The following is a 22,671-nucleotide window of genomic DNA, read 5'->3' as shown; positions in this document are numbered from 1 at the left end:
TACAGCACGGGTTAGATACAGAGTAAAGCTCCCTCTACACTGTCCCATCAAACACTCCCAGGTCAGGTACAGCACGGGTTAGATACAGAGTAAAGCTCCCTCTACACTGTTCCATCAAACACTCCCAGGGCAGGTACAACATGGGTTAGATAGAGAGTAAAGCTCCCTCTACACTGTTCCATCAAACACTCCCAGGGCAGGTACAGCATGGGTTAGATACAGAGTAAAGCTCCCTCTGCACTGTTCCATCAAACACTCCCAGGGCAGGTACAGCACGGGTTAGATACAGAGTAAAGCACCCTCTACACTGTCCCATCAAACACTCCCAGGGCAGGTACAGCACTGATTAGATACAGAGTAAAGCTCCCTCTACACTGTTCCATCAAACACTCCCAGGGCAGATACAGCACGGGTTAGATACAGAGTAAAGCTCCCTCTACACTGTCCCATCAAACACTCCCAGGGCTGGTATAGCATGGGTTAGATACAGAGTAAAGCTCCCTCCACACTGTCCCATCAAACACTCCCAAGGCAGGTACAGCACGGGTTAGATACAGAGTAAAGCTCCCTCTACACTGTCCCATCAAACACTCCCAGGGCAGGTACAGCATGGGTTAGATACAGAGTAAAGCTCCCTCTACATTGTCCCATCAAACACTCCCAGGGCAGGTACAGCACGGGTTAGATACAGAGTAAAGCTCCCTCTACACTGTTCCATCAAACACTCCCAGGACAGGTACAGCACGTGTTAGATACAGAGTAAAGCTCCCTCTACACTGTCCCATCAAACACTCCCAGGGCAGGTACAGCACTGATTAGAGACAGTGTACATCTCCCTCTACACTGCCCATCAGACACTCCCAGGGCAGGTACAGCACGGGTTAGATACAGAGTAAAGCTCCCTCTACATTGTCCCTTCAAACACTCCCAGGTCAGGTACAGCATGGGTTAGATACAGAGTAAAGCTCCCTCTACACTGTCCCATCAAACACTCCCAGGGCAGGTACAGCACGGGTTAGATACAGAGTAAAGCTCCCTCTACACTGTTCCATCAAACACTCCCAGGGCAGGTACAGCACGGGTTAGATACAGAGTAAAGCTCCCTCTACACTGTTCCATCAAACACTCCCAGGGCAGGTACAGCACGGGTTAGATACAGAGTAAAGCTCCCTCTACACTGTTCCATCAAACACTCCCAGGGCAGGTACAGCACGGGTTAGATACAGAGTAAAGCTCCCTCTGCACTGTTCCATCAAACACTCCCAGGGCAGATACAGCACGGGTTAGATACAGAGTAAAGCTCCCTCTACACTGTCCCATCAAACACTCCCAGGGCAGGTACAGCATGTGTTAGTTACAGAGTAAAGCTCCCTCCACACTGTCCCATCAAACACTCCCAAGGCAGGTACAGCACGGGTTAGATACAGAGTAAAGCTCCCTCTACACTGTCCCATGAAACACTCCCAGGGCAGGTACAGCATGGGTTAGATACAGAGTAAAGCTCCCTCTACATTGTCCCATGAAACACTCCCATGGCAGGTACAGCACGGGTTAGATACAGAGTAAAGCTCCCTCTACACTGTTCCATCAAACACTCCCAGGGCAGGTACAGCACGGGTTAGATACAGAGTAAAGCTCTCTCTATACTGTCCCATCAAACATTTGAAAAAGGAGCACATGGTTTGTTCTAGAGGGTCCTGGCACATACCGCAATTAATAGTTCAGAACTTCAGGAGAATATGTGAGGAGAATGGAAGAAAATAAATCATTCGCGGAATTAACTACTGAAAATGGAAATTGTCAGACTGCAGTTAGGAACCTGCTGGTCTTTGTTGGTCACTGCTGGTCTCTCTTGGTTGCTGCAGATCTCTGTTGTTATTTGCTGGTCACTGCTGGTCTTTGCCAGTCTCTGCTGGTCTCTGCTGGTTATTGCTGGTCTCGCCATTTTGCCTCTTCCTCCAGAGGCCAATTCCAGTGATGATGCCGAGAAGAGTGAATGAGACGGCTGCTGCTACAATCATAATCCCGACCTTCGTGCTTCCGTGTGACGCCCTCTCTGCTGACACGTAGTTTAAAATGATACTGATCAATAACAATTTCCTAATGATTTCATTATGTATTTCATTAAATGCAAACTAGCACTGTACATGCCTGATAGTAAATAAAGAAAGTCTTAGAGTTATGTAGCGCCTTTCACAAACTCAGTTTAGCTTGGGATTGATACAGGGTTATGGAGAGAGTGGGGCAGTGGGATTAGTGCGGGTTTGATACAAGGCTATGGAGAGAGCGGGACAGTGGGATTAGTGTGGGATTGATACAGGGTTATGGAGAGAGTGGGGCAGTGGGATTAGTGTGGGTTTGATACATGGCTATGGAGAGAGCGGGACAGTGGGATTAGTGTGGGATTGATACAGGACTATGGGGACTATGGGGAGAGAGCAAGGCAGTGGGATTAATACCGGTCTCGCCGTTTTGCCTCTTCCTCCAGAGGCCGTATATATATACATTAATTAATGATCTGGACAAGAGAACTAGATGTAATATCTCCAAATTTGCAGAAGACACAAAGCTGGGTGGGCGTGTGTGCTGTGAGGAGGATGCCGAGAAACTCCAGGATGATTTGGATAGGTTGGGTGATTGGGCAAAAGCATGGCAGATGCAATATAACGTGGATAAATGTGAGGTTATCCACTTTGGTGGCAAAAACAGGAAGGCAGGTTATTATCTGAATGGCAATAGATTGGGAGAAGGGGAAGTGCAACGAGACCTGGTTGTCCTTGTGCACCAGTCGCTGAAGGTAAGCATGCAGGTGCAGCAGGTGGTTAAGAAGGCAAATGGTATGTTGGCCTTCGTAGCGAGAGGGTTTGAGTACAGGAACAAGGATGTCTTGCTGCAGTTGTACAGGGCCTTGGTGAGACCACATCTTGAGTATTGTGTGCAGTTTTGGTCACCTTATCTGAGGAAGGATGTTCTTGCCATGGAAGGTGTAAAGTCTGTGGTTTGTGCAGTTAATTACGACACAGACTTCAGGAGTAACATACAACAGGACTTTACTATTCGAAGGTCAGGGCGAATCTGCCCAATAAGTCATGCCACAGCACTTATATACCGGTGTGGTCACCGTCGGTATTACCGTATACAGAAGCCAAACAAGTAGTGCCACACCTAAAATAGTTCTCTTAAAGGTGAACGGTTACATACATAGTCTCTTAAAGGTAGACGGTTACATACACTACAATCCTCCCTTTTTAGCTTACAGCATACGTATTTCCCATTAAACATACAGTATAACATATATACAACTTTATGCAAGACAGTTCACAGATTCAGTCTCTCTGGAGGTTTCCGGACTCTGTCCGGATAACGCCTCAGTGGTGTCGTCATTCCTGGCGGGGTAGTAGGTGCTTCTGACAAAGTCGATTCAGCTTGAAAGACAGTGTCAGGTTCCTCTGATTCCAGTATTACCAGATCGGAGGTAGGTGTTCTGGGTATCTCGGTTTCAACAGTAACCGGGTAAGGTGGTGAAGTAGGTTGGCCAGTTGTGGCTGACCCTATGATCTGGTCAACATGGCGCCTTATTATACTGTCCCCAAGATCCACCGTATACATCAACGGCCCTAGCCTTTTTCCAATAGTTCCAGGCTGCCATTTCTCGGTACGGTAGTCCCGGGCCAAAACTTGTTGACCTATCTGAAAAGATCTAGTGGCCCTTTCATTCATGCCCTGGAATTGCCGGTTCTCTACGTCCCTTCTGACGTTTGGCTTGAGCAAATCCAGCCGGCATCTTAGTCGTCTATTAAAAAACATCATGGCGGGAGTTTGATTTGTGACCGCATGTGTTGCATTCCTGTACGCCAACAAGAAGCTATCCACCTTATGTTGTAGATTAATGTCTTCATTACCCATGGCCTTGATGGCCTTCTTGAAGGTCTGGACAAACCTTTCAGCCAATCCATTGGAGGCGGGATGGTATGGGGCTGACGTGTAGTGCTTAACCCCATTGCTCTTTAAGAATTTCTTGAATTCATCGGACACAAATTGTGGTCCATTATCAGAACAGATCTGTTCCGGCAGGCCATTCCTAGCAAACATAGTCCTTAACACTGTGATGGTTTTCTCCGTGGTGGTGGTGGTCATCTTTATTACCTCCGGCCACTTGGAGTGTGCATCCACCGCTATTAGGAACATTGAGTCCATAAATGGACCAGCAAAGTCGATGTGTACCCTTTGCCAAGGAGATGAGGGCCACTCCCATGGATGCAGCGGAGCCTGTGGTGGCGCGTTCTGAACCTTCTGACATCCTAGGCAGTTCTTAGTGATTTCTTCGATGTCTACATCGATGCCTGGCCACCATGCAAACGCTCTTGCTAGGTTCTTCATCTTCACTCCACCCAGATGTCCCTCGTGCAGCTCCTTTAACACCTTCTTTTGAAGTTTGGGTGGAATCACCACTCTAGATCCACACATCAGGGTTCCTCTACACACTGACAGCTGTTCTTTCCTCTGTGAAAATGCTTGCAGTGTTGGTTCGCCCTGTGCTGGCCATCCCTCCACCGTTAAATCATAGACTCGTGAAAGAGTCGGGTCATTTCTTGTTTCATTTTTGATCATCGAATTTGTTATTGGTAGACACTCCACTATGGATGAGTGGAACATCTCTACCGGGTCCAATGTAGTCGCTTCTTCTACTATCGGCAATGGCAAGCGCGATAATCCATCAGCATTTCCATGCTGTTTGGGCCTTTTGTATTCGATGTCATATTGGTGTGCCCCAAGTAACACGGACCACCTTTGTAACCTTTGTGCTGTCATGGTGGAAACGGCCTTGTTTGGGTTGAATATGGACACCAACGGCTGGTGGTCTATCAGTAATGTGAACTTCTTACCTTGCAGGTAATGTTTGAATTTCTTCACGCCCCACACAAGGCTGAGGGCCTCCCTATCTATTTGAGCATAATTTCGCTCCGCGGAGGTCAATGATCGGGACGCGAATGCCACTGGCCTTTCCGAGCCATTTGGTAACTTGTGTGAAAGTACTGCTCCAATTCCATAAGGGGAAGCGTCACAAGCTAGACGAAGGGGTAACGTTGGGTTGAAATGAGCCAACACTTCTTCAGAGGTAATCAACTCCTTGCTTCTGCGAAAAGCCTTTTTACATTCCTCACTCCACTTCCATGGTATTTCTTTCCGCAACAGAGCATTCAGCGGATGCAGCACCGTGGATAGATTTGGCAGAAACTTGTGATAATAATTAATCAACCCCAAGAATGATCTTAACTGTGATACGTTTTCTGGAGCGGGGGCCTTCACGACAGCTTCTATCTTGTCAGGTGACTTGTGCAGCCCCTCTCGGTCAATGACATGACCGCAGTACGAGATCCGTTTTTGGAAAAACTCACACTTCTTGCGATTAACTCGAAGGCCATATTCCTTCAACCTGGTGAGCACCAGTTTCAAATTTGTGAGGTGTTCTTCCTCGTCTTCTCCCGTAATTAGGATATCGTCTAAGTAGCACTGCGTGCTTGGAATTCCTTGTAATACCTGCTCCATGGCCCTCTGCCAAATTGCTGGAGCCGAAGCTACCCCAAAAACCAGTCTATTATAACGATACAATCCTCTGTGTGTGTTGATGGTGAGGTACTGGCATGACTCTTCCTCGACTTCCATTTGTAAGTATGCCTGAGCCAGGCCTATCTTGGTGAAGTGTTTCCCTCCAGCCAACGAAGCAAAGATATCTTCAATCCGCGGAAGCGGGTATTGTACCGTGTGAAGCACCGGATTCACTGTGATCTTGAAGTCTCCGCAGATGCGGACCTTCCCCGGTCCCCCTGGCTTATTACTTGGTGAAGACTTCATGACGGGAACAATGGGTGTGGCCCACTCACTCCAGTCCACTTTTGACAGTACCCCTGATCGTTCAAGTTCTTCCAGTTCTGCCTCCACAGCTGGTCGTATCGCATAAGGTACCGATCTGGCTTTGAAAAATTTTGGGCTTGCATGTTCTGCAATCTTAACCTTTGCTTTAATTCCTCGCAGTGTTCCCAGTCCTTGCCGGAATACCTCTTTAGCTTCGTCCAATATTCTGGACAACCGTTCAGGCTTGACATCTTCCTTTCCGGAATCCACCGTCATGGTGTTTAGTGAATGCCAGTCTATCTTTATTTTCCGGATCCACTCCCGTCCCAGAAGTGGTGGACCTCCCTTGGGCCGCACATACAGGTCCATCCTTTGGTAATCTTTATCCTTGTATCTCACCTTGACTTCTATCTTTCCGATGGGGAATACTTTGTGCCCCGTGTATGTCTGTAGTACTAGTTCCGTATCCCGTAGTGGAATATGCTTGAATAACTTTTTATAGTCATGCTTATTCATGACCGTCAGCGCCGATCCGGTGTCCACTTCCATTTTCACTTGGACTTTTGCAATCTGTAGTGTGATCCAGATAGTTTGTCGGTCAGCTTCATTACTCACATTGTGAATTCTCAAACTATCCAGTCCTTTGCAGTTGGAGTGTGAGCCCGACTTCTGTTCCTCCGGACTCTTCCTAGTCACCTCATGTACCTTTCTGTACCACTTTTATGGTGACTCATTATTGTTGGTCTCCTTTCCTGACCGGCATACCTTAGCTATGTGACCAAGCTTGCCACATTTCCTACATTCTTGGTTTTTAAACCAGCATTGGTTCTGGTCGTGTGTTGTCTTTCCACAACGATAGCATTTCGTTGTACCCGAAGTAATTTGTTGTACCCTGAGTGCCGCTGCCTTTAGTTGCATTTCCGCAGTTCCTTTCACTGCGGCTTCGCTTGATGCTGCGATAAGGACAGCCTTATCAAGTGGAAGATCGTTCTCTTCAAGCAGTCGTTTTTGTGTTTCTTCCTTCAACATTCCGCACACGAATTTGTCTCTCAGTGCCTCTTCCAGGTTGTCCCTAAACTGACAGTCTTTCACTAGCCTCCGCAGTTCAACCAAGTATTCTGCGTTGCTTTCGTCTTTCCATTGCGTTCTCGCATAGAATTTGAATCGTTCAGCCAACATCAACGGTGTAGGGTTCAAGTGGTCCTTCAGGACAGCCACAATATCATCGAAAGTCTGATCCGCTGGTTTAGCTGGTGCTAGTAGATGCTTCAAGAGCCCGTATGTCTTTGCGCCCATCGAGTTCAGCAAGGTTATAGCTTTGTCATCTTCTTCTATTTTACTGGCCTCACAATAGATCTCAATGCATTCCACGTACGTGGCCCAGTCTTCTACCTCGGAATTAAAATCATTGATGTTACCACGCTTAGGCATCTTCCTCTCTTTGGGAACAACACAAGTATTTCTTTAAATTATTATTTCTTTTTTTTTTCTAAGATGGCGGTTTTCCCGCGAAAATGGTGGTTTCTCGCTCTTATCATCTCTCCCCGCCCACTTCAATGGCGGTTTCCCGCTTCTGTCTTCTTCCCCGCCTAATGGCGGCTTCCCGCGTTTCTTCCCTGGCGGGAGGGGTACACTTTCCCCACGGGCGACGGCCGCTGGCTTTCAGGTTCACAGACTGCGCGTCGGCTTCAAGGCTTTCCCTTTTTTTTTTTTTATTTTATGGCAGGGCGACCGGCTCTGGGTACCCAGTTGACAGCGAACAGGTTCAGCCGCTGGGCTGGCTCTCGCACAGTTCCCCTTGCTCGGCTCTGTCTCTCTCCCGCTCGCTCGGCTCTACCGGCGCTGGGCACACCCCGTTGACGGAGGACAGTTCAGCCGCTGGACTGGCTCTCGCACAGTTCCCCTTGCTCGGCTCTGCCTCTCTCCCGCTCGCTCGGCTCTACTGGTGCTGGTTGCACCCCGTTGACGGAGTACAGTTCAGCCGCTGGACTGGCTCTCACGCAGTCTCTCTTGGTCGGCTCTGCCTCTCCCGCTCGCTCGGACCCCAATCGCGCCTCCCAGCCCTCTCGCAGTCCGGTGCTTCTCTCCCCGGCTGCGGCTGAGTTTCTCTCTTCCCGCGCCTACACTCCCGGTCGCAGCGCTTCGTGGCTTCGGTCACCGCCCGGCTTTTCCCGCCGGTCGCGGTCTCTCACGACGCCGTTGGACCCGACTTTTTGTCCGGCTCCTTTTCCCCCTCGACCGTGGTCGAGTGCCCAGCCCTTATCCTCCGGCTATTCTTTTCACTTTCCCTTACTCACAGTCACCGTGGCAGAAGGGACAGTCAGTGCCTGTTGCTGATGGAAGTTTTTGTCGCTAAAGTCTTCCTCCTTTCTATTGCTGCAGCCTTGAGTTTTCTCCCAGCCGAATGACGAGGGCGGTTGCCTCTTTTCGACGCTCTTTCGTTGCTTGAAAATATTGTTGCCGCAGGGTACGATCGGACTCGTCGCCACTGTAAAGTCTGTGGGTTGTGCAGTTAATTACGACACAGACTTCAGGAGTAACATACAACAGGACTTTACTATTCGAAGGTCAGGGCGAATCTGCCCAATAAGTCATGCCACAGCACTTATATACCGGTGTGGTCACCGTCGGTATTACCGTATACAGAAGCCAAACAAGTAGTGCCACACCTAAAATAGTTCTCTTAAAGGTGAATGGTTACATACATAGGCCTAGAAATTGAGTTTTGGCGCAGCCAGGGCTTTAGCGCCGGAAGTTAGTGCCGGAGCTAAGTCGCGCTGGTCGGGCCCAAAATTCAATAGTTCTGCGCCCAAACGGCTGCCGGCGCTGCTGAGAGCTGTTTGCGCCTGAAAACTGGCGCTACGCGCTGAATATCGGCGCTATTCCGGCGCTGCGGCGCCCGCTGCGGTGCGGCAGGTTCGGGAAGTGCAGGCCTCCTCCTTCCCTTAAGGAGGAGCTGCCTGCACCCGGCCGCGGCCCGCGAAAATCTTTTTAAAAATGAGCCCGGCACCTCGGACAAGTGCCGGGCTTGCTTCTGTTCCGGGGGGGGGGAAGTCCGGGGAGGGAGCTGCGGCCAGGCGGCCGGCGGGAAAGCGGCCGGCCGCCGCGGGGCCTTTAATGCGCCGGCGCAAAGTCATGTAAGACTCTGTTGCCAGAGTCTTAGTTGCGGCTGCCACGGGCGAGGCGGCCGCAACTGAATTTCGGCGCTGGGGCCCGTCGGCATGGCAACCGGGACGCTGCGCACACCAATGACGTCATCGGTGCCGGCGCAGCGCTACCGGTCTACCGCGGCGGAAGGGCCCCAGGCAATTTCGGCGCCGGCGCCAATTGCAGCGCTAGGCCCTCTAGCGCCGCAAAATCGGCGCTAAGGGCACTGAATTTCTAGGCCATAGTCTCTTAAAGGTAGACGGTTACATACACTACAGAAGGAGTTCAGCGATGATTCACTAGGCTGATACCTGGGATGGCAGGAATGAGGTATGAGGAGAGATTGGGACGATTGGGCTTGTACTCGCTGGAGTTTAGAAGAATGAGAGGGGATCTTATTGAAACTTATAAAATTCTGACAGGACTGGACAGGCTAGATGCAGGAAGGATGTTCCCGATGGTCGGGAGTCCAGAACCAGGGGTCACAGTCTAAGGATAAGGGGTAGGCCATTTAGGACAGAGATGAGGAGGAATTTCTTCACCCAGAGAGTGGTGAACCTGTGGAATTCTCTACCACAGAAGGCAGTAGAGGCCAATTCATTAAATATATTTAAGAAGGAGTTGGATATATTTCTTAAGGCTAAAGGGATCAAGGGGTATGGGGAGAAAGCAGGGACCGGGTACTGAATTTGGATGATCAGCCATGATCGCATTGAATGGCGGAGCAGGCTCGAGGGGCCGAATGGCCTACTCCTGCTCCTATGTTTCTATGTTAATACAGGACTATGGGGAGAATGTAGTAGTAGGCTTAGTTTGCAATTGATACAGGACTATGGAGAGAGCGAGGCAGTGGGATTGATGAAGGACTACGGAGAGAGTGGGGCAGTGGGATTAGTGTGGGATTGATACAGGACTATGGGGAGAGAGCGAGGCAGTGGGATTAATACAGGAGTATGGGGAGAATGTAACAGTAGGATTAGTTTGCAATTGATACAGGACTATGGGGAGAATGGGGCAGTGGGATTAGTTTGGGATTGATACAGGGCAATAGAGAGAGCGGGGCAGTGGGATTAGTGTGGGCTTGATACAGGACTATGGGGAGACAGTGGGGCAGTGGGATTAGTGTGGGATTGATACAGGGCTATGGAGAGAGTGGGGCAGTGGGATTAGTGTGGGATTGATGCAGGGCTATGGAGAGAGTGGGGCAGTGGAATTAGTGTGGGATTAATGCAGGGCTATGGAGAGAGTGGGGCAGTGGGATTGATACAGGGCAATGGGGAGAAAGCAGGGCAGTGGGATTAGTTTGGGATTGATACAGGGCTATGGAGAGAGTGGGGCAGTGGGATTAGTGTGGGATTGATGCAGAACAAGGAGCACGGACACAATGGGCCAAATGGCCTCCTTCTGTGGAGTAACCCTCTCTGTGCCACCATTCTAACATGCCCTGTTGTATATTCTCTATTTAAGAACAAGGCTGGCTGGCCAGTTCAAACCCCCGACTCAGGGCAGGCCCGGGGTTGAACCTGGGACCCTCTGGTCTGTATGCCTTAGTTCCAGATTGGGCAGTCCACTTACTAATTGTGCTATATGGGCAATTGATAGGGCTTATCCTCAGTGTAACACAGTGAAACATTTACAAGGGAGGTAAGAATAAGCTTTTGAAAGAAGGAAAGGAGAAAGAAAGGTTTGTATTTATATGGAGCCTTTCATGACCTCAGGACATCCCAAAGCACTTTACAATCAATGAAGTACTTTTGAAGTGCAGTCCCTCTTGTAATGTAGGAAACACAGCAGCTAATTTTGCGCACAGCAAGATCGCACAAACAGCAATGTAATAATGAGCAGATAATCTGTTTTAGTGCTGTTGGCTGAGGGATAAACATGGGCCCAGGACACCAGGGAGAACACCCCTGCTCTTTTTCGAATAGTGTCATGGGTCTTTTACATCCATCTGTTCAGCTCACCAAATTGCTTCAATCCTCACCTCCCAAGAGCTCATGGCCAGGTTAATCAGTTGTCTAACCATCAGCTAGTGACTATGGCTCGGTTTGAGGTCTGTGGAGCCTCTTTGGGTCGAGGTGGCTCCTAGTGGTGGAAGCTGGTTACCAAGTGGCAGACTCGGTAACCCGATAACTGAACCAGGGTGTCCATCGCGCTCCAGGCTCTGTTGGTTATCGACCAGCCATCCTGGTCACTGATCCAAGAGTAGACCTGTCACAGGGGTGTGGCCATTCTTCCCAATCAGACCAAGAGCTTAACTGGTGAGATTGCCCTGGCTGGCCAAGCAATAGGAAGCTTACCAGTGCTCAATGTTGGTAGACTGTGTGGCTTTAGCTGGTTAAACTCCACCAGTGTTCCTGCACAGACCTGGGGCTCCCTAAGCCTTAGCTCTGTCAACCACACTTCTGGTCTCATGTTATAAAAATTAAATACATATTTTGGTTCTGTCTTCACAAAGGAGGACACAAATAACCTCCCAGAGATGTCGAGGAACATAGGGTCTGATGAAAGGGAGGAACTGAAAGAAATCAGTATTTGTAGGGAAATGGTGTTAGGGAAATTGATGGGATTGAAGGCAGATAAATCCCCAGGGCCTGATAAGCTACATCCTAGGGTACTTAAGGAAGTGGCCCTAGAAATAGTAGATGCATTGCTGGTCATCTTCCAACATTCGACGGAATCTGGAACAGTACCCATGGATTGGAGGGTAGCTAATGTTACCCCACTATTCAAAAAAGGTGGTAGAGAGAAAACGGGGAATTACAGACCGGTAAGCCTGACATCAGTAGTGGGGAAAATGCTAGAGTCCATTATAAAAGATGTAATAGCAGAGCACTTGGAAAACAGTGACAGGATCGGACAAAGTCAACATGGATTTACAAAAGGTAAATCGTGCTTGACTAATCTACTGGAATTTTTTGAGGATGTAACTGGTAAAATAGATAAGGGAGAACCAGTGGATGTGGTGTATTTGGACTTTCAGAAGGCTTTCGATAAGGTCCCACATAAGAGATTAGCATGTAAAGTTAAGGCACATGGGATTGGGGGCAAGGTATTGACTTGGATAGAGAACTGGTTGGCAGACAGAAAGCAAAGAGTTGGAATAAACGGGTCTTTTTCCGAGTGGCAGGCAGTGACTAGTGGGGTACCGCAGGGATCGGTCCTTGGACCCCAGCTATTCACAATATATATTAATGATCTAGACAAGGGAACTAGATGTAATATCTCCAAACTTGCAGATGACACAAAGCTGGCTGGGCATGTGTGCTGTGAGGAGGATACCGAGAAACTCCAGGATGATTTGGACAGGTTGGGTGATTGGGCAGAAGCATGGCAGATGCAATATAACGTGGATAAATGTGAGGTGGCAAAAACAGGAAGGCAGATTATTATCTGAATGGCAATAGATTGGGAGAAGGGGAAGTGCAACGAGACCTGGGTGTCCTTGTGCACCAGTCGTTGAAGGTAAGCATGCAGGTGCAGCAGGCGGTTAAGAAGGCAAATGGTATGTTGGCCTTCGTAGCGAGGGGGTTTGAGTACAGGAACAAGGATGTCTTGCTGCAGTTGTACAGGGCCTTGGTGAGACCACATCTTGAGTATTGTGTGCAGTTTTGGTCACCTTATCTGAGGAAGGATGTTCTTGCCAAGGAAGGACTTCAGCGAAGATTCACCAGGCTGATACCTGGGATAGCAGGAATGACGCATATGGGGAGATTGGGTCGATTGGGCTTTTACTCGCTGGAGTTTAGAAGAATGAGAGGGGATCTCATTGAAACTTATAAAATTCTGACAGGACTGGACAGACTAGATGCAGGAAGGATGTTCCTGATGGCGGGGGAGTCCAGAACCAGGGGTCACAGTCTAAGGATAAGGGGTAAGCCATTTAGGACAGAAATGAGGAGGAATTTCTTCACCCAGAGAGTGGTGAACCTGTGGAATTCTCTACCACAGAAGGCAATAGATGCCAATTCATTAAATATATTCAAGAAGGAGTTGGATATATTTCTTAAGGCTAAAGGGATCAAGGGATATGGGGAGAAAGCAGGGACCGGGTACTGAATTTGGATGATCAGCCATGATCGCATTGAATGGCGGAGCAGGCTCGAGGGGCTGAATGGCCTACTCCTGCTCCTATCTTCTATGTTTCTATGTTTCTATATATTATAGAGGCACTGGAGAAGGTGCAAAAAAAGATTTACTAGAATGATATCAGAACTGAGAGGTTATACCAATCAGGAAAGGCTGAACAGGCTGGGGCTCTTTTCTCTATGAAAGAGAAGACTGAGGGGTGACCTGATAGAGGTCTTTAAAATTTTGAAGGGTTTTGATAGGGTAGAAGTAGATAAGATGTTTCCACTTGTGGGGGAGTCCAGAACTTGAGGCCATGAATATAAGATAGTCACTAATAAATCCAACAAGGAATTCAGGAGAAACGTCTTTACCCAGAGAGTGGTGAGAATGTGGAACTCGCTACCACATGGAGCGGTTGAGGCGAATCGCATAGATGCATTTAAGGGGAAGTAGGATAAACACATGAGCGAGAAGGGAATAGAAGGATATGTTGATAGGCTGAGAGTGGGAGGAGGCTCGTGTGGAACATAAACACCGGCAGAGACCAGTTGGGCCGAATGGCCTGTTTCTGTGCTGTACATTCTATGTCATTCTATGTAACCAGCACCAAATCTCTCTGGACTTGGGTAAGTGACAGCTGTCCTTGCAGGGAAAGACTGCAGACTCCATATTTGGCACAGATACTCACCCCGTGTGGATTTCTCAGTCACTTACTTTGGAGACGAGGTTTGGTGTCAGTCACCTGATTGGCCAAATATAATCTGAAGGCACTGACTCCCTGTTGTGAAGTGATTCAAAGGTGCTGGCCGCCCTCCAGTGACTTATCCAAGTGGCCTACAATGCTGCACTGTCGGATGGGCAGTACTGAGGGAGTGCGGCACTGTCGGAGGGGCGGTACTGAGGGGGCGCTGCACTGTCGGAGGGGCGGTATTGAGGGAGTGCGGCACTGTCGGAGGGGCGGTACTGAGGGGGTGCTGCACTGTCGGAGGGGCGGTACTGAGGGAGTGCGGCACTGTCGGAGGGGCGGTACTGAGGGGGCGCTGCACTGTCGGATGGGCGGTACTGAGGGAGTGCGGCACTGTCGGAGGGGCGGCACTGAGGGGGCGCTGCACTGTTGGAGGGGCTGTACTGAGGGGGCGCTGCACTGTCGGAGGGGCAGTACTGAGGGGGCGCTGCACTGTCGGAGGGGCAGTACTGAGGGGGCGCTGCACTGTCGGAGGGGCAGTACTGAGGGGGCGCTGCACTGTCGGAGGGGCGGTACTGAGGGGGCGCTGCACTGTCGGAGGGGCGGTACTGAGGGAGGGCTGCACTCTCGGAGGGTCAGTGCTGAGGGAGTACTGCACTGTCGGAGGGGCAGTACTGAGGGAGGGCTGCACTGTTGGAGGGGCCGTACTGAGGGAGCGCTGCACTGTCGGAGGTGCAGTATTGAGGGAGCGCTGCACTGTCGGAGGTGCAGTACTGAGGGAACGCTGCACTGTCGGAGGGGCAGTACTGAGTGAGCACTGCACTGTTGGAGAGGCAGTACTGAGGGAGCGCTGCACTGTCGGAGGGGCAGTACTGAGGGAGCGCTGCACTGTCGGAGGTGCAGTACTGAGGGAACGCTGCACTGTCGGAGAGGCAGTACTGGGGGAGCGCTGCACTGTCGGAGGGGCAGTACTGAGGGAGTGCTGCACTGTCGGAGAGGCAGTACTGAGGGAGCGCTGCACTGTCGGAGGGGCAGTACTGAGGGAGTGCTGCACTGTCGGAGGGGCAGTACTGAGGGAGCGCTGCACTATCGGAGGTGCAGTACTGAGGGAGCGCTGCACTGTCGGAGAGGCAGTACTGAGGGAGCGCTGCACTGTCGGAGAGGCAGTATTGAGTGTGCGCTGCACTGTCGGTGATGAGAACTTTCGGATGAGACGTTAAACTGAGGCCGTCTGCCCTCTCAGGTGGACATAAAATATCCCATGGCACTATTTCTAAAAGGAGCTTGAGAGTTCTCCCCATGTCGTGGCCAATACTCATTCCTCAACCAATATCACTAAAACAAATTATCTGATCATTATGTCATTGCTGTTTGTGGCATCTTGCTACGCATTAAATTGGCTGCAGTGTTGCCTACATTATAACAGTGACTACACTTCAGAAGTGAACTCCTGAGACTGTGAAAGGCGATATATGAATGCAATTGTTTATTTCTTTCTTTAACAGCCAGACATGAGGTGAGGAAAATCCCTGTGGTGGAGAGCTTTGAGAACCATAGGTCTTAAAGTCCGTGGGGGGAAAAATTCGGTTGCTTTGCACCTCCCGTTAGCTCCCTAGGGCACTAACGGGGCGCAAAGCAACTAGCACCCAGGCGCGGCGATGTTTACGCCGCTCGTGAAATTGACCAGACATTTTGCGGCGGCGCTAAACACTACCGCCACGATCTCCTGCGCCTGCAGATCGTGATGTCAGTTGAGCATGCAACGCCCCGGTAGCGCCCTGGACCAGATATTGAGTGGCGCCCCCTGTCTTTCCGCCTGCCGCTAGCAACGGCAGGTAGAGGGGAGCGTTTTGCAGTTGGGAAGGGACTAAATGAGCGCTATTTAAAGGCGACCGCTTCCTGCCTTTTTTTGTCAGCGACATTTTTGCAGCACACATTCTGAGAGAGAGAGAAAGAGTGAGAGAGACTTCTGGAGAGATTCAACGCTGTGTGAAGGAGTTTTGGGTACTGAGCAGCACTTTGCAGGTTCATTTTGATTTGACCTTCCTTGTATCGATTTAGAAGAGACTATGGGGGCTGCACTCTGAGCTCTTTCCCTGGGCCTCTCCATTGTTCTTTCCAGCAGATTTGATGTACAGGTCTCTCCAGGCCGAGATTCAAGGCTGCATTGAGCAGGATGTGGATGGAGAGCAAGATCGACCCTCCCCTTTAAGAACTGGCCGGCGCCAGTGTGTCTGTGTTCCATTGCTGACTGACATCACATGAGCTTCGCCAGCGCTCTGAGGTAGCGCCTTGCTCCTCAGCGTTAGCGCCTTAAGAGAGATGTGTAGCGCCTGATTTAGCGCTCCAATCACCTCCAGGGGCGTTAGAAGCCAAGTTTGCAGTCGGGGGCGATAATTATTGCCAGGCGCTAAACTTTGCGCCCGGCCGATAAGTGCACCCCAAATGGGGCGATACCGAATTTCTCTCCCACTTGTCCTTCCCAAGCCTGCTACACTCACCACATCTCATGTCTCAAATTAGTCACACACTGTATCCCAAAAATGTTATTTTTTGAATGAAATCTCTCCAATTTGCATTTGAAGGAATCAACACTATCAGATTCCACCATCTCCCTGGGGAGCCTCTTCCACAGACTGATCGCTCGCTCACTCAAATATTGTTTCCGCAGGACTCTTTTGAATTTATTCCCTCTTCAAGCACAGGCCATGTCCTCTCGTTCTGCTGTTGTGGACCAGGTGAAACAGCTGGACATGGTCTACATTGTAGCACCCAAGCAAATCATAAGAACATAAGAAATCGCAGCAGGAGTAGGCCCCTCGAGCCTGCTCCGCCATTCAATAAGATCATGGCTGAACATTTACATCAACTCCACTTTCCCGCCCGATCTCCGTATCCCTTGAATCCCTTAGTGCCCAAAAATCTATCGATCTCAGCCTTGAATACACTCGAAGACTCAGCATCCACAGCCCTCTGGGGCAGAGAACTCCAAAGATTCACAACCCTCTGAGTGAAGAAATTCCTCCTCATCTCGGTCTTAAATGGCCCACCCCTTATCCTGAGACTATGCCCCCTAGTTCTAGACACTCCAGCCAGGGGAAACAACCTCTCAGCATCGACCCTGTCAATCCCTCTCAGAATCTTGTATGTTTCAATGAGATCACCTCTCATTCTTCTAAACTCCAGAGAGTATCGGCCCATTCTACACAACCTCTCATCATAGGACAGCCCTCTCATCCCAGGAATCAATCTAGGGAACCTTTGTTTCACCCGCTCTCAGGCAAGTATATCCTTCTCAGGTAAGGAAACCAAAACTGTACACAGTACTCCAGGTGTGGTCTCACCAAAGCCCTATATAATTGCAGCAAGGTTTCTTATACTCCAATCCCCTTGCAATAATTCCAACATACCATTTGCCTTCCTAATTGCTTGCTATACCTGCATGCTAACTTTCTGTGATTTGTGTACAAGGACCCCCAAATCCTTCTGAACACCAACATTTGCTAGTCTCTCGCCTTTAAAAAAAATAATGGCAGCATGTGTGACCATGACAGGTGAGACCAGCTACCTCGGACCCAGGGAATTCCTGCTCCAAGTGGGCGGACTGAGTGAGCATCCCGAGGCACAGGGGGTGGGGGGGGGGGGAGAAGCACGCGGCCCTCTCCACCTGCCACTTACCCCAGGGTACGTCGACCCCCTGCAGGAGGCTGGCGTGCTCGATGCGACAGGAGTATCTCTCCCCGTCGTCTCCACTTAGCTCAATCGTTTTCATCACCTGAAACGTCGCATCCTGGTTGGGCAGCACATCGCTGGATTCAACGTCGGGGACCTCCTCGCCGTTCCTCAGCCACGTCACATCGATAGGCCGTGGGTAAAAGCCCGTCACAAGGCAGGAGAGCCTCAGCACTCGCTCCCTGTCACTCCGATCCCCAATCAGCGCCTCAGGGGCGGCTGAGAGAGTGAAACAAAGACTGAAATCAGTGACGAGTTGTGATGAAAGGTCAGCGACCTGAAACGTTAAATCTCTTTCTCTCTACACAGATGCTGCTGAGTATTTCCAGCCTTTTCTCCTTTTAGTTCAGAGTTACAGCATCAGCAGTATTTTTCTTTTGTATTCGTGAGAAGCTCTCCATTTGTTCTTTTATCTTTTTCCCCACCCACCATCAACTTTCTCCGCTGAAGGCAGGTGACTGATGCGGAGATACAGCACAAGGAAAGAGAGGGCTGAGGGGTGACCTAATAGAGGGCGTTAAAATTAGGAAGGGGTTTGATAGGGTCGACGTGGAGAAGATGTTTCCACCAGTGGGCAAGACCAGAACTAGGGGCCGTCAATATAAGACAGTCACTAATAAATCCAATCGGGAATTCAGGAGAAACTTCTTTACTCAGAGAGTGGTGAGAGTGTGGAACTCGCTACCACAGGGAGTGGTTGAGGCAAATAACAGAGATACTTTTAAGGGGAAGCTGGATAAACACATGAGGGAGAAAGAAATAGAAGGATACGCTGAATTGGGGTGGGAGGAGGCTTGTGTGAAGCATAATCTCTGGCGTAGACCAGTTGAGCCGAATAGCACATTCTACGTAATTCTATGTAAAGCCACACTCTTGTACCGCACACAAGTACCCAGTGTTCACGGGTGAGCCTACACAGTGAGGAAGCTATTCAACCAATGGGGTATTACAGCTTACTCTAATCCTATCGCCCGATGTCAACGTGCACGCACTTTCCAGCCAAGGTGACAGGGTAAGTAATTGGATTTAGGTCACCTGCCTGAATTCCTACCCCCACCCCCGCCCCTGCCCCGCCCACCTGCCCCGAAGCAAGGGGTACTGAAGCCAGTTGCAGCGCCACTTTACTGCTACCCTGTCCAAGAACAGCTGGCTCAGGACAGACCCGGGAATAAAAACCTGGTCTGTACCACCCGAGCCATCGGGAGCGCTCCCCCCCGCCCTCCAGTCACCGTTCCCACAACGCACCTATCCTCAGTAGTGCTCCTCGCCCACACTCGAGGTATATCAGCAGCCATTCGATGCAGTCCTTCTCCAACAGAGCCTTGAAGTACTTGTTCATGAAGGTGTTGGCATTCCACCGGTCTGCTAACGCCTGGAACTCTGGGTTCAGCGCCATCCAACTCGTTGTGTCCTTGTCAAAAACATAAGCATCCTCCCGCTCATATCCCAACTTTATAAACCCATCCGTGGAATTACCACCGTTCACTTCACAGCCACACATTCCCTGGACAAAGAAAACACCTGGGGGGGAAATTAATACTCAAATCAATTTACAATGTGAAAAGGATTCGATCAGCTAGGTCCAATAACTTGTATTTATACAGCGCCTTTAACGCAGTAAATTGTCCCAAGGCGCTTCACAGGAGCGATTATCAAACAACATTTGACACTGAGCTACATGAGTAGATATTAGGGCAGGTGACCAAAAGCTTGGTCAAAGAGGTAGGTTTTCAGGAGCATCTTAAAGGAGGAAAGAGAGGCGGCGAGGCGGAGAGGATTAGGGAGGGAGTTTCAAAGAAACAATATCCTCTGGTGGGGGTATCAAGAGCAGGGTGGCATTATCTTAAAGTTAGAGCTTGGCCACCCAGGAGTGAAATCAGGAAGCACTTTTTCACATCGAGGGTGGTAGAAATCTGGAGCTCTCTCTCCAAAAGTCTGTGGGTGCTGGGGGTCAATTGGAGCTTTCAAGGCTGAGACAGATCGATTTGTGTTCAGTGAGGGTATCGAGGATATGGAGCAAAGGCGGGGAAATGGAGTTGAGGTACAGATCAGCCATGATCTCGGTGAATGGAGGAGCAGACTCGAGGGGCTGAATGGCCTCCTCCAGTTCCTGGGTTGTGAGCCAGTTGTGTTACGTTGAGGTTCCATTCATGACCCGCTCTGCTGAACTTTAACCTTAGCAGTAGGTCAGGTGCCAGGAGGAACATCTTTTCACAGAGAGTCATGGATCTCGCGAATAAGTTGCCAGGATGTGCAGTGAGTGTGGATTGGCTGCAAGTGTTGGAAAGGGAGCTGGCCGATATCTTGAGTTATAGAGGGTGTGTGGGGTTAACGGGCACCAGTGATGACACCCACTGTTGTCTCCTGCACCTTCCTCAGTTCCCTGCGGGGGACACAGAGGAATTTTGCAGAGATTTTGTTTTCCTAAATTGACTGCATTGTCAGAGGGACAGTACTGAGGGAGTGCTGCACTGTCGGAGGGGCAGTACTGAGGGAATGCTGCACTGTTGGAGGGGTGGCATTGAGAGAGTGCTGCACTGTCAGGGGGGCAGTACTGAGGGAGTGCTGCACTGTCGGAGGGGCAGTACTGAGGGAGTGCTGCACTGTTGGAGGGGTGGCATTGAGAGAGTGCTGCACTGTCAGGGGGGCAGTACTGAGGGAGTGCTGCACTGTCGGAGGGGCAGTACTGAGGGAGTGCTGCACTGTCAGAGGGGCAGTACTGAGGGAGTGCTGCACTGTCAGAGGGGCAGTACTGAGGGAATGCTGCACTGTTGGAGGGGTGGCATTGAGAGAGTGCTGCACTGTCATGGGGGCAGTACTGAGGGAGTGCTGCACTGTCAGAGGGGCAGTACTGAGGGAGTGCTGCACTGTCAGAGGGGCAGTACTGAGGGAATGCTGCACTGTCGGAGGGGCAGCGCTGAGGGAGTGCTGCACTGTCGGAGGGGTGGCATTGAGAGAGTGCTGCACTGTCGGAGGGGCAGTGCTGAGCGAGTGCTGCACTGTTGGAGGGGCAGTACTGAGGGAGTGCTGCAGTTTTGGAGGGGCAGTACTGAAGGAGCTCTACACTGTCGGAGGGGTAGTACTGAAGGAGATCTGCTCTGTCGGAGGGGCAGTACTGAAGGAGATCTGCTCTGTTGGAGGGACAGTACTGAGGGAGCGCTGCACTGTTGGAGGGGCAGTACTGAGGAAGTGCTGCACTGTCCGAGGGGCAGTACTGAGGGAGTGCTGCACTGTCGGAGGGACAGTGCTGAGGGAGCGCTGCACTGTTGGAGGGGCATTACTGAGGGAGTGCCGCACTGTAGGAGGGGCAGTACTGAGAGAGTGCGGCACTGTTGGAGGGGCAGTACTGAGGGAGTGCTGCACTGTCGGAGATGCCGTCTTTTAGATGCGGCCTTCATTCAAGGCCCCATCTGTCTGTTCAGTTAAACACTAATAAAACCCACCAGCGATTGGTCCCAGTTTCATGGCCAACATTTCTCCCTCAATGCACACCAACAACAGCAGTTGAACAAATCACTCAACTCATTGCTATCTGCTGTGCACCAAATGGCTGCCGTGCTACTCCTAGAAAGCGACAATGACCAGCAAATTCCTCGTCAGTTATTGGGTGTGAAATGGTTCGGGCCGTTTCTGAGAGACAGCATAAAGCTCTGTACTGATACTAATCCCTTCCTACTGTCACAGGGTCTCTGTGAGGACACTTACTTGAAGCACCATGGTGCTGTCGGTAAAACATCTCAGCGTTTCCTCTGACGAGGCCATGGAAGCCGGCCATTGTGATAGTCATCGCGTCCCAGTGATCCCTCTGGAAGGAGTCGGCCATCCACTGCTGCCTGGGCACAGTCCGCGGCAGGGTGCTGTCGAAATACGCTATCTGATAGTCATCTAGCATCGCCACCAAACTGTACTCGGGCAGCTCGGCCAGGCCATGGTTCAGTAGGTAGTAAAATGCAAGAGTGTGAAAATCTGCTGGATCACAAGCAGATGCCAGTCTCAAATATGCTGGCGATTGTAAAGTAACTCAATGTGGAAATAACACCGGTTAATGCTAAACCTCGTTAGAACATAAAAACATAAGAAATAGGAGCAGGAGTAGGCCAAACGGCCCCTCGAACCTGCTCCACCATTCAATAAGATCATGGCTGATCTTCTACCTCAACTCCACTTTCCCGCCCAACAACCTATCGATCTCAGTCTTGAATATACTCATCGACTGAGCATCCACAGCTCTCTCGGGTAGAGAATTCCAAAGATCACAGTTGGAATATTGTGTCCAATGAGGGACACCGTTTGTTAAGAGGGATGTCAAGGTCATGGAGAAGGTGTGGAAGAGATTTGCTCGGCCGATTCCCGGGTGTGAGCGGCTTGTTTTATGAGGACAGATCGGGATTCTTCTCACTGGAACAGAGAAGGTCAAGGGGATCTGATAGAGGGGCCCAAACTATCAGGGGTTTGGTAAAGTACAGAGAATCAACGCTTCTCATTGTTTGGTGAGTCAGTAACCGGAGGGCATAAATTAACATCATCACCACAAGAGCAAAGGGAGCGATTTGGAGCGGTTATTATAATGGAGAGGGATGTTGGGCTATGGAGGCCGGGATTTTCTGCCTCCACTCGGAGCGGACACCAGCAGCCCACATTGGAAAATTCCTCACCCGTGATTCTCCCACCACAGCTTGGTGCTAAATCAGTCATATCTACAACACAGTCAGTACTTTTGCCTCTGGCACCAGTTGAAGTATTGAAGAGTCGCAGCTAATTCTCCCCCATAATCAGACACACGGGCCGATTTTCCTGCAGGTGTGGGGAATTGTCGGGTTCCCCGAATGTCGGGGTTCCCACACGAATGTAAATGGGTCTGCCAGATTGATGCAATTTTCCCTCAATTGGCCAATTCATTTCCAGCGTGTGGGAACCCTTGCTAATTGACTATTTCCAGTCAGAAAGTCGCACAGTATGATGTCATCATTCGTGGTGCTTTTAAGGTCCACAGCAAGCATTGCAACCTCTGCAGGCTTCCCAACGAACCATACAGGATGGCAGAGGAGCCTGCAGCAGCTGTGGCCAGTGCCAGACCCCGAGCTGCAGGCATTATTGGATGGGGTGAGGACCCACAGGGAGGTCCTCTTCCCTAGGTCAGGGAGGAAGAGGCCTCCCACTGAGACCAAGGCTGCATGAAT

The 22,671-nt window shown here is 50.4% G+C and overlaps 1 protein-coding gene across 1 annotated transcript; it reads right to left on the bottom strand.

Moving 5' to 3' along the window:
* Window positions 1-1,886: 1,886 nt before the first annotated feature.
* On the bottom strand, window positions 1,887-22,186 carry LOC147095712 (major histocompatibility complex class I-related protein 1-like). The gene is made up of 5 exons (XM_085973697.1): window positions 22,147-22,186; window positions 21,197-21,460; window positions 18,737-19,012; window positions 17,438-17,710; window positions 1,887-2,056 (listed from the first exon to the last, which is right to left on the bottom strand). Exons 1-5 carry the CDS (start codon window positions 22,184-22,186, stop codon window positions 1,887-1,889), a joined length of 1,023 nt encoding a protein of 340 aa, XP_085829823.1.
* Between the last annotated feature and the right edge of the window lie 485 nt (window positions 22,187-22,671).

This window comes from Somniosus microcephalus, unplaced genomic scaffold (assembly GCF_052327205.1).
Source record: "Somniosus microcephalus isolate GS21.2 unplaced genomic scaffold, FLI_Smic_1.0 unresolved_chr1, whole genome shotgun sequence".
In the NCBI taxonomy this organism is placed as follows: domain Eukaryota; kingdom Metazoa; phylum Chordata; class Chondrichthyes; order Squaliformes; family Somniosidae; genus Somniosus; species Somniosus microcephalus.
Note: the sequence above shows the minus strand (reverse complement) of the source record. Positions and strands in the feature narration are given on the sequence as shown.